The sequence below is a fragment of the Ascaphus truei genome, chromosome 5 (assembly GCF_040206685.1).
Source record: "Ascaphus truei isolate aAscTru1 chromosome 5, aAscTru1.hap1, whole genome shotgun sequence".
In the NCBI taxonomy this organism is placed as follows: Eukaryota; Metazoa; Chordata; class Amphibia; order Anura; family Ascaphidae; genus Ascaphus; species Ascaphus truei.
This window is the reverse complement of record NC_134487.1, coordinates 281,794,970-281,812,469: the sequence shown is the minus strand read 5'-3', so window position 1 is coordinate 281,812,469 and position 17,500 is coordinate 281,794,970. Positions and strand designations below refer to the sequence as shown.

At 44.1% G+C, this 17,500-nt stretch overlaps 1 protein-coding gene across 6 annotated transcripts in view; it reads right to left on the bottom strand.

Moving 5' to 3' along the window:
- The window catches only part of TMTC1 (transmembrane O-mannosyltransferase targeting cadherins 1), a 72,735-nt gene that overhangs the window by 35,580 nt on the left and 19,655 nt on the right, over nt 1-17,500 (bottom strand). For all 6 annotated transcript variants that reach the window (XR_012801885.1, XM_075602272.1, XM_075602277.1 and 3 more), the window contains 4 exons: nt 16,046-16,222; nt 7,698-7,779; nt 6,061-6,164; nt 4,855-5,044 (listed from right to left, as the gene is read on the bottom strand). Coding sequence is in view for 5 of the 6 variants with exons in the window: in XM_075602272.1 (XP_075458387.1) it covers nt 4,855-5,044; nt 6,061-6,164; nt 7,698-7,779; nt 16,046-16,222 (553 nt within the window). In the remaining variant the exon portion in view is untranslated. The remainder of the gene's footprint in view (nt 1-4,854; nt 5,045-6,060; nt 6,165-7,697; nt 7,780-16,045; nt 16,223-17,500) is intronic.

The window sequence follows — 17,500 nt, the reverse complement described above, 5'->3', positions numbered from 1 at the left end:
CATGCTTCCAGGTAGACCCTGAATAACCCAGTGCATTACCTCTAATTGCACAGCTGAATGGGCTTCTGGTAGAGCTAGGTGTACCAGGTACAGTACTTGCATGCGATGGCCCGCCCCACAACTGTAGAATCACGGAGCTTCCACTTGGGCGTGTCTGCCACGTTAACGCCTGTATGGGCCACAATTTCACACTTTAATGTCGAGGTACGGAAAAAAAAGAGAGGTTCAAGCGCACACACCGTAATGTGAATAACAAGTGAACAAAACTGTGATAACAAATGAAATAATATTACTTTATGGGAGTAGTGCAGCTCCAGAAAAGGACTCAATCCGAAGTCCAAACAGGTAAACTGAAGCAAAGGATCAGGAGCACAAATACACCCCAGATATAAAAAGACAAGAAAAAACACACACAATAGTGCAATTCCGTGCGAATAAATATGTGCAAAGTAGACTGACTAGGTATCTCACTCACAATGGTGGAGTTTTTAAAGGCAGTGAGTGCGGTTATTCGGAGTCACCAACTCATGGAAGATTTCTTCAGATACTCTTGGGAGGGCGTCCCTCAGGATCAGGATAAGCAGATGGGGAGATTCCCATATGTGAAGAACAGAACAGAGGACACAGATAGTATAGATTGTTTTAACAATAATAAAAGTACAAGTTACACTCACATAAGTGCTAACGGTGCAGGCCTGTGGGCCACCCTGGGTCAGATTGTGGATTAGGTTCTTGTCACTCCTTCCTGATGATATCACCTGTGGTGGCCGTCCACAGGGAATGTGTCACGCTGCGCTCACCACAAACAGGACGGAAGACCGCGGGGCTGAGGTGGGGATAGAAAGACACCGACCCACAAGCACGCAGTCCTGTCCGGAATGCGTAGTCCAAGTCGTACCGCGTCGTAGGGTTGGAGAGGTCAGGGTAGTCAGGGTACTTGCCGTGATCCGGGATTGGAGAGTAGAGGATAGTAGATTTCCGTAGCCAAGGTCCAGGGTAATAGAAGGTAGAATGGTCGAGAGCGAAGCCGGGTTCAAAGTGCTGGAGAAGGTAGGAGTCCAAAGAACAGCCAGGTTCAAGTATCAGGAAACAGACAGGTCAGGCCAAGCAAAGTTCAAGCAACACAAAACAGCAGCGGTGAGCACAATGCATAAACAGGAGTTTATGCTCAGCAAGGAATGCCAGACAGGAGCAGGTATATATGCAGGGAGGATCCAATTACATTGCAAGGGTGTGATCCGGTCCTCCAATGGTGTCCGAGCAGCAGTAATTAGAAACAGCCTGCAGGTAATGCTTTCCTGGTGATTGCCTTGGTTGCCGAGCAACCCGCGCGCGTGCGCGATGCGCGTCGCGGAGCGCTGACGTCACGCGGGTGTACGGCCGAGTTCCCTCCCAGTGGGAGGTGCTGGCAGCTTCTCACTGAGCGTGCGTGTACTGCCCTAGCCGTGCGTGTGCGCATAGGAACGCCGTGTGATGCGTCAGCGGGGCGGTCCGTGACCGGAGTAGCTGCGGATGTGACAGAATGTTGTTCAGGTACAGGAAGGGGAAAACCAGGAAGACAGCATCCTGGATCCTCAGTATAGTACTTCACAAGACTCAGGGGGGCTCCAAAGGGTCTGCGCACTCACCCTACGCATTTCACTCCAAGAGCTTCTTCAGGGGAAAAGTGTTCATCTTACTGCTTTGAGTCTTCTGCTGTCAAGTCATGATATGCTTTCTGCACTTCACCTGCTGCAAACGGAGCCAACATACCTGCCCATTGTTGCCCGCTCTGCAGTTTATTAAAATATCAACAGAAAATGTTCAACAACATCATCTTCCTTCATCCACTGTAACACAGCAGTAGGATGTATGAGGGCACAGCGGACACATTTATTAAGGCACGAATGGAGGCTACTGAGGTTCAGCAGAAAGCCGTAGAAGCGCAACAGGGATTCACAGCAAAGCACAAACAGGCTGCTATATGAGCAGCGCCAGCAGGTGGTTCAGCAGCTAAAGTCTCCAGTTAAAGAGACACCCTGCAGTTACCCTTTACCATCAGCGGTGCTATCTTCCCGCTGCCAAAGGCTGTAGTGGTGAATTCAGGGCTGTGTTGCAGCTGCAGACACCACGCAGGCAGAGGCTTTATTACAGCACAAACATATGTACAGAAGTCGTAAAACGATGCGGCAGCTGCTGCCCTTCAACATTCCACCTACTGCACTGTCAGATCTCACATTAGGCACCAGCCCTCGCTAGATCTATACTCAGTCCAGCCGTTTCCCCAGGAAGTCTCTACGCTAGAGCTGTTCTCTGCCTTTTTATGCCACTGTGTAATCAACACTCACTGTGCTGCACCTGTGCAGTGCTTCCAACAACCCAGCACTACATGCCCGTTAACCCCCTCAATGCCACAGGGCCTCCGAGTCCACTGGCCCTGTTAATTGAGCCCGTCTCATTGCCTCTTACTTATGCCCCACACAAGAGGTTAAAGTTTCATACACGAAGTAGAACAGGGATGCTGAGCCAGGGTGTCCAAACATTCTGATGCATTACAACAGCCATCCAAATGTGCTGCAGGGATGCACAGAAATGCAACTTTAGTCCTAGAAATTGAAAATGGAACCATTGTATTTGAGTTTGTGGGAATCAAAAAAAAAGAAAAAAGTGTAAAGACATTAATTAGCTGTCAAAATGGCTGTTACGTGGAAAAGAAAGTGACCAAAAGCAATACAAGCTACCTGGAAAAAGGTTTAGAAGTACAGAACAAAATGCAATATTTATATGTTTATAAAAATATCCTTCCTGCACAACCAGAAGTGGAGGGAACGGCAGGATATGTCCTTTCCATAAACAGAGAAACCCTGCCGAAAGGAAGCCGAGGAGGAACAGAAAATGCCACCGCCCAAATCTGTTATGTGGACTTTAGGTCTCACTCATGTCTCCTAATACTTGGGGCTAGAGGGGACCTCCTCGGTGTGTGGGGGAAACTGCTGGGGACTCATAGCAGAGTTTAGAAATGTTTTCTTCACTATGTGAGATAAGTTAATATGCATAATGGCTTTAAATGGGGGTAACAATTAAAAGTAGCAAACGCAGGTTTGTGTAGATCAATACTCTTCAGGCTGGAACGTCCGCTGGGTACCAAGAGAAATCCCGGTTGGGCCCCAGCATCAGCGGGGCCATCAATCTCCAGAGTTGCAGTCTTACAAAATGGTCAGGAAACCCAAAATCTTGTGTAGACTTAGGATTTTCTGAATCTCCCATGACAATGTGTTTGAGTTTGCTCTGTGATTATTATATGTATGTGTATGTATGCACGCACCAGTGCATGTATTTATGCATACATGCACAAGTGAATACATGTATGTCAGTGGTTTCAACCTTTTATCTCTAGGGGCACCCTTAATCACAGTGTTCGGTTGCTGAACCCCCCCCCCCCTTCAACAGGATAGGCTCACAGAGACTCAGAGAGTCACATGAGACAGAGACAGACAATCAGACAGAAGGGTCAGAGGATAAGATGAAGCAAGGAGTCAGTGGGGGTAAGCAGTCAGTGGGGGCACGGAGTCAGAGAGTCACAGAAGTTAGAGGGGTCAGAGAGGGCAGAGTCACAGGAGTCAAAGGGGGCAGAGAGTCAAACTCACAAGTGGACAGTCACAAAAAAAAACCCCACCATCAGGGCAATACAAATACAGTACACACACACCAACAACATGACAAATACACAAAGCACAGAGGCACAACCTCGCCTCTCTTGGGTTCATGCTGCTTCCTCCTGCTGGGCCACACCCTGCAAGCTCTTGACACCACCTCCTGATTTGCTGCCCCCTAGCACCTGCTTTCTCCCTGCTCTGGGAGATCTGACAAATCCCCTGGAACCCTTTGATTCTCTCACGGAACCCCAGAGTGCCACGGAACCCCAGGGTGCCACAGAACCTCGGTTGGGAAACACTGATGTATGTACAGGAGTACAAGCCCTATTACAACCGTTTTTGTTTTTGTTTCTTATGAACGTGTGAGGACCAATGAAAGTAAGCTCCATGACAGGAAGCGGATCTCAATGTCTGTAGTAGGCGGAACTGGACGGAGCGGAGCGTGGTCGTCAAGATGGGCTGAGTGCGACAGAGTCGATGAAGGGTAGGATCGACAAACAAATGAGACAGAAGTGAAGGCCGGGCAAACTGAGGCCAGGGCAGATGGGATAATGGTATAGAAGCCGGGATCAGGACAGGCAGAAAGCAACAATGTCAGACAAGCCGGGGTAAGGGCAGGCAGAGGTCACAAGAGTAGTCAGGCAGGCAGAAATCAGGCACCAGGCGAGTCAGAGAGATAGATGCCCTGATAGCAAAGCTGAAGACAATTGCACATTGATCTGGCAACCAGGAAGAGGAAGTGATCAACCTGTAAAAGGAAGCCGGGGGAAGTGTCCACGGTGCTGATTGGTAACAGACGTGGGCAGTAGAGCTTCAGGCCGCGTTCATGCTCACGGACTGCTCGTGCGCATGCTGGGTAATGAGTTCTATTGGGTCAATAGGACCGTCTATGATGCGCGCGCACATGACCAGGGAGGCAGCGAGGGACCCTCCCCCCTCCCCTTGGAACCAGTACCCACATATAACAGACAAGTAACGGCAGACTCGATTTGGAGGTATAAAAGGCAGCGGCTTTGTTACCGTAATTGATAACCACAACCACGTTCAAAAACACCAAATTGAGAACCAAAACACCATTGAAAGTACCCACCCTTATTAAGAAACCATGTACATATTTGCTTTAGAATAATGGCAGTAGCTTGGTAGCTGCTATACGTTGCATTTTATGTTATGATATACAGTATGTATATACAATCCTTAATAATAATAATAATAATACCTTGGAAGCTGTCAAGCAGTGCATTCCCAGAGATATCAGGATCCCCAGCAGGAGGAGAGTAGCCACATTTCGTCTGTCCCATATGGAATGGATCAGCGGGATGCTGCCCACCTGCCAGTCGTAGCATAGTGTGATGGGAGCAAGCAGGAGCCAGACATTAAAAGCCAGGAGATAGGAATAGGTCAGGAACCTGCAACATACAGGCAGCAGATTCAGTTGATTTCAGAACACAAATCTGTCATATGTCCTCTATGTCTGGAGAAGATATTAGTCACCACTGTGTCCTGGTTTACTGAAACCCAGATACGGGCCAGTGACTCCCAGATACGGGCCAGTGACTCCCAGATACGGGCCAGTGACTCCCAGATACGGGCCAGTGACTCCCAGATACGGGCCAGTGACTCCCAGATACGGGTCAGTGACTCCCAGATACGGGCCAGTGACTCCCAGATACGGGCCAGTGACTCCCAGATACGGGCCAGTGACTCCCAGATACGGGCCAGTGACTCCCAGATACAGGTCAGTGACTCCCAGATACAGGTCAGTGACTGATTACTTTGTATAAGTTGACCATATCTGGAAATCATTTATAACTGGAAAATATAATTTATCAATAGGCACTATGGTAAGACAATAGATAAACGATGGGCAAGTTCGTGTGGGGGGGGGGGGGCTTGTTTTATTTTTTGCGAGATAAAACTTGTTAAACCAGTTATTTAGCGCTGCTTAAGAGCAAACATTTCTCTGAGCTTATAACAGGGTTGGGTATGCACTTTTATGTCTTTCTATGCCAGGGTTGGGCAACTCCAGTCCTCAAGGGCCACCAACAGGTCACGTTTTCAGGATATCCCTGCTTCAGCACAGATGGCTCAGTCTTTGACTGAGCCACTGATTGAGCCAGCTAAGCTGAAGCAGGGATATCCTGAAACCCCAACCTGTTGGTGGCCCTATAGGACTCGAGTTGCCCACCCCTGGTTATGTGCAGGGAAGGGGACACATCCTTTCTGGATTATTACTACGTTTCTATGTGGGATAAAAAAAATAAAAAAACTCTTCAGTCCTTTTCTGCTGTGGATTAGATTCTCGAGTTACAGTCTTGATCACATGAGAACATTCAGGGACATGAGCCAAAGGTTCTCTCCTCCTCCCACAGCACAAAACAAGAAAGGAACGCTGCTGACTCCCAGCTGGAGTCATTCGCTGTACCTGGTGAGGATGTAAGGTGAGACGGAAGCAGGATTGTCTTGCTCGGAAAACAACGGCATGGAACCTCCCATTATACGGAGACGGAAATATAAAACCAGAGCCACCTGCAGGAGACACAGACGTCTTTTCAAATCCTTCCCTAACTAGGCCAGGTCACAATAAATATTCCCAGTGCACATGGAGATAAAGCCTCCTCTCCGGCAGAGATTATACTGACCCCTCAGGATGAATAGTATTGTTTAGGTAAATCTAGTCTGTAGTATTGTGAAGATATTACTGCTGTAACATGATCTCAAATCCATCCTTTTAAATGATAACAAAGGGCCCCTCCAGACAACCTGTAATCGCAATGTTACACATTTCGAAAGTAAATGTTAAAGGGGCAGTCAGTCTACCTACCTATCAATACCGAACCTTTGCTCCCATGTGCTTGCTGTAAAAGGTTTAGCTATTATAATGTTACTATTACACTGGCTACAAAAGGCTTGTCATAAGGTGTGTGACGGTGTACCTTCTAGAGCAGGGTCACCATCTGAGTCTCCAAAATGACTTCAGATGCTATATTTGTCACATAGATAATGACAATTATATTCTTGTTGTCACATTCAAGGTAAAAGCTCATTCATGTAGCGGCATCATTTGTACCAGTGACATTAAAGTACAGTCCAGAATTGAAAGAAGGGAACAGATAATGTGACTATGGTATACCCTTGATCACAACAGGCAGACGTTCTGTGATGAAGCAGCTGCAGTGTGCTTAAGGTTCTGTGATTAGACATAGATTACTATTACATGCACCCAGTGCTGAGATATCTATAGCAGATACAGTACTAGTGAGATCTCTACACCCACTAATCATAGTGTGGTATGGTCCATGACTATGCATTCACCAGAACCTGGACATATATATACTATATACTAGATATGTCCACAACCACGGCATATTTCATTGGTTTTTATATGATTTTATATTGCACTTAGAAAAGTTTAATAACTATTAAAATTTTATTATTTTGGATTTTACCTCTCCTGCATTAAGTATATGCTGGGACTATTTAGTTTCCTCCACTACTTTCTCGTATTCTATATAGGCTGTGTGCAATTAAAGTGGGTTTCTTTTTTGTGACTATTCTTTGGTCATTTGGTATCAACATTATGCAGGACACCATTTTAAATACGATCCAACTAAAAATGTAACACTGCAATGTGCAGAAATTCAGTTGTTACCTAAAGGAGAAAAAAGTGTGAAAGGGTTTTCAATTAAAATGGACTGAGAAAGATTGATCAGTGCTGCTGTTCGTGTGGTTTGTGGATCACATAGTGGCTTGGTCACGTCAGGATGGGGTTGGAAAAACTCAGGTTATTCTCAGTATTCGGCTGATTCTCAGCCCTCCCTAAAGAAATGGTTCTTGTATTGAATTACAATTCGGACAGGACTTGGCTGGAAATGCTTCTAACTCAATTGGAAGCGAGACATCTCTTTAGATACAGTAGGTCACTCTGCTCTGTACACTGTGTTTGTCTGCTGTGTGAGGCAGGCTGGCAGGAGCTCACACACTGTAGCTTTCAGCTACAGATTATGGGCTGCATAGAAATGTACGTTCTGGGCAAAAACTATCATTCCACATCGCACTTACATGGCAGGTGACCAAAGCGGCTCTCTTCAGGAAAGGACCGGCCACATGCCGAATGCTCCTGTGTTGGTCTGGAGTCAGGGACCTAAAAGGTCAACAAGAGAAGCAAGGTTAATGAAGTTAGCTGCCTCTGCTTCTGACAGACACAGGAAAACAGGAGAGATGTAGATTCTACAACGATCTTTAATTCAAAATGGTAATTAAACTATGTGACGGTAACTATTTATTCCCTGCATTGTTTTCTAAAGAGAGTTGCTTTGCACGTTGTCTGCACAGTAATTATTCCGTAAAACACCTGATAACAAGATGCATCTGTTTCTACGTCTCTGTTTTACACCCTTTTTTAACATCAAACAAATCCACCAGATCTCGGAGTTGGTATTAACCTCTCGGGACAAAGTTCTGCACCAAAAGGAAGAAACTGGAATAACAGTATTACTACACGAGGCACCGGCAGCAGAAAATCATCTGAAGAAATTCTTGTGCCAAGGAATCATGTCACGTGCCAGAGACTGCATTGGAAGTGAAAGTCATTAGGCTGAAACACTCAGAAATGTCTCTGCTATTAATCACTTGATCCTAGAGCTGACAGTCAATATCAGCAAACAAAGCAGAAGCAAACAAAGCAGAGAGCACCGACAGTGTGCAGATTACACAACCCAGGCATGCAGGTACTGCTCCTGTGTGGGGAGGAGTGGGGCTTAAGGCAAACACATTACACACACACACATACCAACACACTAAGCCACGTATTCTTTAAAACACATTTCTAAGTCAAAATGATTATGGAGTAGTTTAAATAAATGCTGGGCATGACACCAACATGTTAAGATTTTTATTTAGCAATAAACCAGAAGGCCTTAATACACTACAATAATTACTGCCACTGACCACACTGCCTGCCCCTAACCTCACATAATTTCTTGAGGTTACCATGTATAACTATCACAGTGGTATTGTCTGGAGCTCTCTCCCTAAACAAAGCAGGAAATGCTAGGCACATTGTCAGTATATATACAGGCATACCCCGGTTTAAGTACACTCACTTTAAGTACACACGCGAGTAAGTACATCTCGCTCAATAGGCAAATGGCAGCTCGCGCATGCGCCTGTCAGCACGTCCTGAACAGCAATACCGGCTCCCTACCTGTACTGAAGCTGTGCGCAAGCGGGGAGACTATAGAGCCTGTTACACATGCGTTATTTACATCAGTTATGCACGTATATGACGATTGCAGAACAGTACATGCATCTATAAGTGTTAAAAAGATAGTGCTTCACTTTAAGTACGTTTTCGCTTTACATACATGCTCCGGTCCCATTGTGTACGTTAATGCGGGGTATGCCTGTATATATATGTATATAATTTTTTTTATGTTATTACACTGGTATACAAGCCCTATTTTGCACATTGGTTTCGGGCTCCACCCTTTATTGTTCTTGGGTCTGAACCACAAGCTCTTGGTTAAATCAGAAGTGGTCCTGACATACTGGGATACAGCTCACACTGGGGAGTGTTATACAGTATGTGCAGTATAATGACTTTCTCATGTACCTTATTGTTTATTTTGCTGCTGTAAGAGTCAGAGTAAATATTAGTGCTAACAGATGTGCAGGTAACAAATTGTATTGCAGCCCTCAGATGGTTAAACTCCCGACGCATCCATCTACAACTTTAGAAGAATTTGATGGACGTGTCTCCATGGCAACAAGCAGCAATCTTGTCAGATATAAAGATAACACATAGATCTTAGAAAAAGTAAAAATCACAATCAGAATATTACAACCAGTAAACTGTAACATAATATTATCCCAGAGATGCTGAAGCCAGAAATATCAGCTTCACCTACTGACTCCATAATCATTCTCTGCTACAAAACATCTTCTGTCTGAATAGCAGCTTCATATCCTACAGAGAGAAAAAGAGAGAGAGAGAGAGAGAGAGAGAGAGAGAGAGAGAGAGAGAGAGAGAGAGAGACAAGAGAAGAGAGAGAGAGAGAGAGAGAGAGAGAGAGAGAGAGAGAGAGAGAGAGAGAGAGAGAGAGAGAGAGAGAGAGAGAGAGATGGGACAAGAGAAAAGAGATGAGACAAGAGAAGAGAGACGAGAGAGATGAGAGACAGAGAGGCAAAGCGAGAAGGACCAGAGGCAAAGAAAGGCAAGCAGAGAAAGAGAGTGAGCAGAGGCAAAGTGAGAGAGAGGAAGAGAGGCCAGAGGGGAAGAGACAGGGGAAGAGAGAGAGAGGGGAGAGAGACCAGAGGGAAAGCAGACATAGACCAGATGCAAAGGGAGAGAGATAGAGAGAAGAGGCAAAGAGTGCAAGAGAGCAGACAAAAAGAGAGACCAGAGGCAAAGAGAGAGAGAAACCAGAGGCAAAGAGTGCAGCGGAGAAAAGAAAGAGAGCGGGAGAAGGAAGAGACCATGAGAGAAAGGAAAGCGAGAGATAAAGGGAAAAAGGGAAAGAGAAAAAGAGATAAAAGGTGGGAAAGAAAAGAAAAAGACTTAGCTAAATATAGTATTTTATAAGTACAGTAGAGTCCTGATGATCTGACCTTCGGTTTTCCGACCTTCTTTTTTATCCATCATCTCGCTTACCGGCGGCAGAAAAAGAGGAGGACTGCAGACCACAGGTGCGGCACTGGAGGAAGATAGCTGGTGGCCGGAGAAGAGGACTGTGTCAGCGGAAGAATGTAGTTAAGACAGTGGACGACAGCGACGGCAGCAGGTGGGAGAAGACCAGCAGACCCTGTGTGCGGAGCAGGACAGCATAGGAAAACGGCCGGGGAGGAGCGCACTGTAACACGGCTGCTCCTGCTTCGCACACAGGGTCTGATGGTCTTTCTCCTTCCTGCTGCTTCTGTCTTATCTCCATTCCTCCGTTGACATGGTCCTCTTCTCCGGCTGCCAGCTGTCTCTTCCTCTGGTGCTGCTCCTGTGTGGTCTGCAATACTCCTCTTCTTCTGCCGCCGGAAAGTGAGAAGGGGGGGGGGGGGAAATTATATAGTTACATAGTTACATAGTAGATAAGGTTGAAAAAAGACGTACATCCATCAAGTTCAACCTATGCTAAATTTAGACAACAGATACTTTATCCTATATCTATACTTATTATTGATCCAGAGGAAGGCAAACAAAAAACCCCATTAAGGGGAAAAATTAATTCCTTCTTGACTCCAAGAATTGGCAATCGGATTAATCCCTGGATCAACATCCTTCCCATGTATACTTATTTGGTATATCCCTGTATACCTTTCCCATCTAAAAAGATGTCCAAGCTTTTTTTGAACAAATCTATTGTATCTGCCATCACAGTCTCCAGGGGTAATGAATTCCACATTGTAACTGCCCTTACTGTAAAGAACCCTTTCCTTTGTTGCTGGTGAAATTTCCTTTCCTCCAACCTTAAGGGATGGCCCCGAGTCCTTTGTACTGCCCGTGGGATGAATAGTTCTTTTGAAAGCTCCTTGTATTGTCCCTGAATATATTTGTATATAGTTATCATATCCCCTCTTAGACGCCTCTTTTCTAATGTAAATAAATCTAATTTAGCTATCCTCTCCTCATAAGTTAGAATGTCAATCCCCTTTATTAATTTGGTGGCTCTTCTCTGCACTCTCTCTAGTTCCATAATGTCTTTTCTTAGGATTGGTGCCCAAAATTGTACTCCATATTCAAGGTATGGTCTTACTAATGCTTTGTAAAGGGGCACAATTATGTTTACTTCCCTTCCATCCATTGCCTGTTTGATGCAAGATAAGATCTTGTTTGCCTTTGTAGCTACTGCATGACATTGGGCACTATTGCTAAGCCTGCTGTCTACAAGCATTCCTAAATCCTTCTCCATCAAGGATTCCCCCAATATATCTCCATTTAATTTGTAAGTCGCCTTTTTATTCTTGCATCCCAAATTGCACCCCCCCCCCCTATCTTCCTCCACATGCCCTCTGTGCTCTCCGTGCAGCTCCCCCCCTCTCTCTCTCCACATGCCCTCTGTGCTCTCCGTCCGGCTCCCGTTTGATCCCCGCCCCTCCCTAGCAGATGACTTGAGCTGGGGTGCGACTCCCCAGGGCTGCAGGAGGAAGCTGCTGCTGGCTATATGCTCTATGGTAAGCAGCTCCCCCCCACACACATTCCCTCCTCTCCGGCCTCATCCCTCCATCCGTCCCTCCTCCAACACACACATATATACACACACACACACACACACGTAGACACACACACACACACACACGTAGACACACGTAGACACACACACACATGTAGACACACACACACACGTAGACACACACACACGTAGACACACACACGTAGACACACACACGTAGACACACACACACGTAGACACACACACACGTAGACACACACACACACGTAGACACACGCACACACGTAGACACATGCACACACGTAGACACACACACACACGTAGACACACACACACGTAGACACACACACACGTAGACACACACATGTAGACACACACACACGTACACAGACACACGTATACACACACACACACACGTGTGCACGCACACACACACACACGTGTGCACACACACACACACGTGTGCACACACACACACACAAGTGTGCGCACACAGATACACACAAGTGAGCACACACACACACACACACACACATGCACACACACACACACATGCACACACACACACACGTGCGCACACACACACACACGTATACACGCTCACATACACACACACACACACACACACACGCGTGCACACACACACACACAAGTGTGCGCACACACACACACACAGGTGTGCGCACACAGATACACACAAGTGAGCACACACACACACGTGTGCACACACACACACACACAAAGTGTACACACACACACAAAGTGTACACACACACACACGTATACACATGCACATGTATATACACGCACACACACAGACACATACATACATACATACATACATACCAGACCTATACAGGACCAGACCATTAACAATAATTTTCTGGTCTGGGACCTATTGCACTATGCAGAGCCATATCAAGGAAGAGGCTACACTCTCAGGTTCCGTACGACGCACTTCCTTACCCACCCCATACCATGTGGAGGTGGGTGCTGATGGCCAGCAGAGCATTTCTCTCCTCGCCAGCCAATCAGTATAAAGCCAGGAAAAATAGACTACTAGTACCTAGTCCCAAAGTGAGGCACACCACCTTCCTCTGCCAATATGGAGTACAGGTCTTTCAGCTCATCTGTGAATCACTCAGTCTGAGACATCATATAACGAGCACATTGAATCAAAAGAAGAAGTTGTTTCTGTATCTGTGCCTTCATGTATAAAGTTGGAGAAAGTCCAAGAAGAGTAGCCATGACATTTGACATTTCTGATACTTAAAGCCAGCTTGTATCCAACCCCTCCATTTCACCAATTTTTTAACCAGTTTAAAAAAGAAATCCCTATTGGGGATGATTCTGTTGGAGTTAATACTTCTGCTAAATTTTGACACTGATGAAGTGTTGACATAGAAAGTGAAAAGCAGCCACTGCCACCCCATGGCATTAACAAGCACAATAAAAAAGTGTTCTACTCTAATTCAGACAATATATGCAAGGCAGACAGCATCTTTTGTCAGGCAAAGCTAATCAAAGGTAGGGCGGACACAGACCACCTTAGCACTTCTTCCATGTTTTCCCATTTGCAGCAAAGTCTTCATCAAAACTATCAGCTCCATAGCATCAACGACCAAAAGCATTCCGCAATTCCATTATGTCTTCTCAGGATTACCTGGATGCTACTGTTGCTGATGCTGTGTCTCCACAGATGGTGAAGAGAAAGTCTAAGGCCTGGGACATAGTTATTTGCAGAGTGCGGAGGCGCTGAGGCTCAGGGAAAGCGGGTGCTTTCACTGGCCTTACACAGCGCGCAATCGCGGGGCGGGGTGGGGCTGGGCCAGTGACGTCACGGAGCTGGTTCGCCCTCATTGGGCGAACCGCTCACGTGACCGGCCCTGCACTCCGGCAAGCGGGGAAATTTAAAAACTCCGTCAGACACACGCTTCCCCAAGCGTGCGGACGCGTGCGTGAGCCCTTGCCAAAGCCGCTCTCATTACGGCTGCAGGGGCTCAGTGCCGAGCAGCAGCACCATGTCTGAGGCCTAAAGGAAGGTCCTCTTCGCAACGTAACTATTTTTATCACAAAGAAATGCCTGTTTTACCATTGATTTGCAAGAGGAACAAAGTTTGATTGTAGACGCCATGTTGCACAGAATATTACTTCCACAGATTAGTGTAGTTTATGTGCCCAGGATATCAAATTCCATTTCTCTAGAAAAGACATTCAAGATTTGTACATGGAACCGAAGGAAAAATTCACCATGGCATCAATGCCACTGTACCAACTATCCACTTACTGTAACTATGGAAAAGTGGACAAGTGGTACTGATCAAACTAAGGACTACAATACCGTGATAACTTACTAGGTATCAGCCTCATCAACAGCAGCCTCTCCATTCTCATCTTCCTCTGTGTCTACTAGCATGGGGTTGAACAATGTAATTCAGTCAAGCTACTTTATATGTATTGCTGGCTTCACCAAGAAGACCAGTTTTTGGTTGAAACACGTGGGAGGTATTTTACGGTCCACTTTTGTATGCTGCAATAAAGATTTTTCAGTACTACTCTACTCTGGGACCACAATTTTTTCATTTGATCTACAAGTGACCTGAATCATCTTAGGAGTGCCCTGGAGCCTGTTTCTCTTTGTTCACTAAGAAGTATTCTGGTGTCAATCTATTGATTGAGACAGAAATGCAATTGTAAAATGGCTAACCCCTCCTGGACTCTCCATAGGATTGGACACTTTGAACACATTCCTTGTTTTGTACACACTATCGTACAGACTTTTCTGAAACATGATGGTACAGGGGAGGCTGACTATAAAATCTCTGGTCATTGTCGGCATTTGGCAACAGCATGGAGAACACTGCAACAGCTTCAAGAAAATCTGCCATGCCATCAACTGAGCTAACTAAGCTGCCACCAGTGCCATTCTGCCCATGGCAAATCACTACCACCCACACCATCAGCACCCACTCCACTGCCATCATCATCATGTCCTAGTTTCCAACGTGAACCCAAGTGACTTAGAACGGCGCTGAACAACAGTGATAGTGAAAAATATATAAGTGAATTGTAAGGTGAAATAGAAATGATTCTCAACCTTCACAGGGAATGTGTACAGATTCCCTTATAGACAATATGGTATCCAGGGTAGAAAGGGAGTGATGGTTCCATTTGGGGTGTTCCTAGTTTCCAACGTGCCAATGGCAACGTCTCATTTTAGTTCTTTTTTTTTACTATTTTGTGAGAGCGTAAACAAGCAAGCACTCGTACAGCATGGCCAGTAACAGATGAAACATCCATGTGGGTATAGTGCTTGGCTTGTTCTGTATGAAAGTCCTAACAGTTCCATCTGTGACACAAGTGTTAGAGGAAGGACCCAAAGACATAATGCTTTTATTTATTTATTCCCGTCTGAAAAATGTATACAAAAATATTTTTTGACCACGGTCTCAGCAAACATTTGCTATACGAAAGATACAACGTCAACCGTACCCTTCATTCACGGTCTCCAAAATATTTCATTTAAATGGTCCTTCTAAATAGTCTTCTCCTTTTGCCAACAAGTTCCGAGTCCTGTCTGACTTGCAAACATCATCCTTCATGCACTCCAACATAATATACTTGATCATTTGAAATGGTCTTTCTAAATAGCCTCCTCCATGTAACTAGTCTTGCCCTGTTTTTGTCTGACTTGGAAGTAGACATAACCCATAGCCATCATCATCATCATCATCATCATCATCATCATCATCATCATCATCATCATCATCATCATCATCATCATCATCATCATCATCATCATCATCATCATCATCATCATCATCATCATTATATTTGCAAATGGCACAAATATTTACATAGGAAGCACACAACCACTCCAGATTACATGACGGTAGGATTTTTTCCATCACGAAACCTTTTGACGAGTTTTGGCAAAGAGAAATTTGAAACCTAAAACACGGGGTCAAGTGCACATCTCTAGATGAAAGTATGGGGAGTATGTAAGTATAGGGAGAATGTTAGCATTGTTATATATACTTTAACACGCCTGTACAATGTTGATGGTATGGGAAGTCCTGTTTGTTTGTTTATAGTAGTACAGAATAAATAAGGTTGGTAATCACTGCACTATTAGGGTAGCAGAACAGAGATGGATTCAGCCACCTGAACACTTCAGTCACCAACCCGGTGATAGCAAAGAGTAATTATCACATATGAATGAATCTAAACAAGAGTCACAGGACAAACCTTTTGAGTCTCCGTGGACACAGGAACAGTAGGTCATACAGCAAACACACCCCAAACACTGTGCATCCCGTCTCTTTCACCAACATTGCGCAGGTTCCCAAAACCAAGCTGAGCAGTAAGAAGAGAGGAGACGCGGTGGGAGGGAAGATGTCCCGGGCTGGTCCTAGTTCCACGCTCCTGTAAGAAAAAGACACATTTTATACAGGTGTAGTTCCACTGGCCTATTCATCCTGATAACTCAGTGCATTATTCTATTATAAATGTATTCTGGAAATATATAGATGTTAAAACATTTCTTAAGCAGACTTTTAAAAGAGAATGCAGGTTGATTTTTCTAAAAGTGACCTCTTCTTGTGTGTCTGTATGCAGTAAGATACAATGTAATATAATATACCAAAATATAATGTAATATAAGGTAATGAAATATCATTACCTGATGTCTTATAAAATATAGTATAACAATACAGGCAGTCCTCGTTTTACAACGCTTCACTTTACAACGAATGGCTTATCCAATGCTATGCAATGCATACCTATGTTCATTTTTACAACGCCAAAATGGCTTATCCAACGCTCTTACGACGCTTTGAAACGTTATGTATGTGTGTATATATATATATACACATTCACATAAACAACGTTGCAAAGCGTCGTAAGAGCATATATATATAATATTATACTATATAATATTATATTATACTATATAATATATTATTTATTATGTTATATTATATATATAATACAGTATATACATTATATAATTTATGTGTGTGCTGCGTATCTTATTGCCTGCATAAAATATTTGGTGTATTTTAGTGTTAAAAATGTCTTCAGGAACGGAACCTTTCATTTAAACAGTGTTCCTATGGGAAAACGTATTTCGCTTTACAACGTTTCGCTTTACAACGCCATTTTGAGTAACACATTGTGTCGGATAACCGAGGACTGCCTGTATACGATATGTACCATAATATAATATACAAATGTAATATACCATAATGTAATATATTACAATAGAAATATAATTAATCAAAAAGTAATTTAAATAATATAATTAATTTTATATATATATATTATACCGTAATGTGATATAATAACTTAATTTATTATATCGTAATTGCATGTCATATAATGTCATAAATATCATATAGTGTAATATATCTCAATATTATATAATATATGTTAAGCATATGTTTATTTCTATAGCACCACCACTGTACGCAGCACTTTACAGAATACAGTATTGTAATATAATGTAATGGGATATCGCGTAATATAATATATTGAAATGTGATGTAATATAACATAGTACAATCTCATACAGTATGTAATAGAACCATACACTATAACTGTAAATAACTGAATACATCAGAGCAGACTCTCCTGCAAAATATTAGATAAGTGATAAAAAAAAAAACCTTTACACCATTCATACAGTTTGTCTTACTTTGGGTT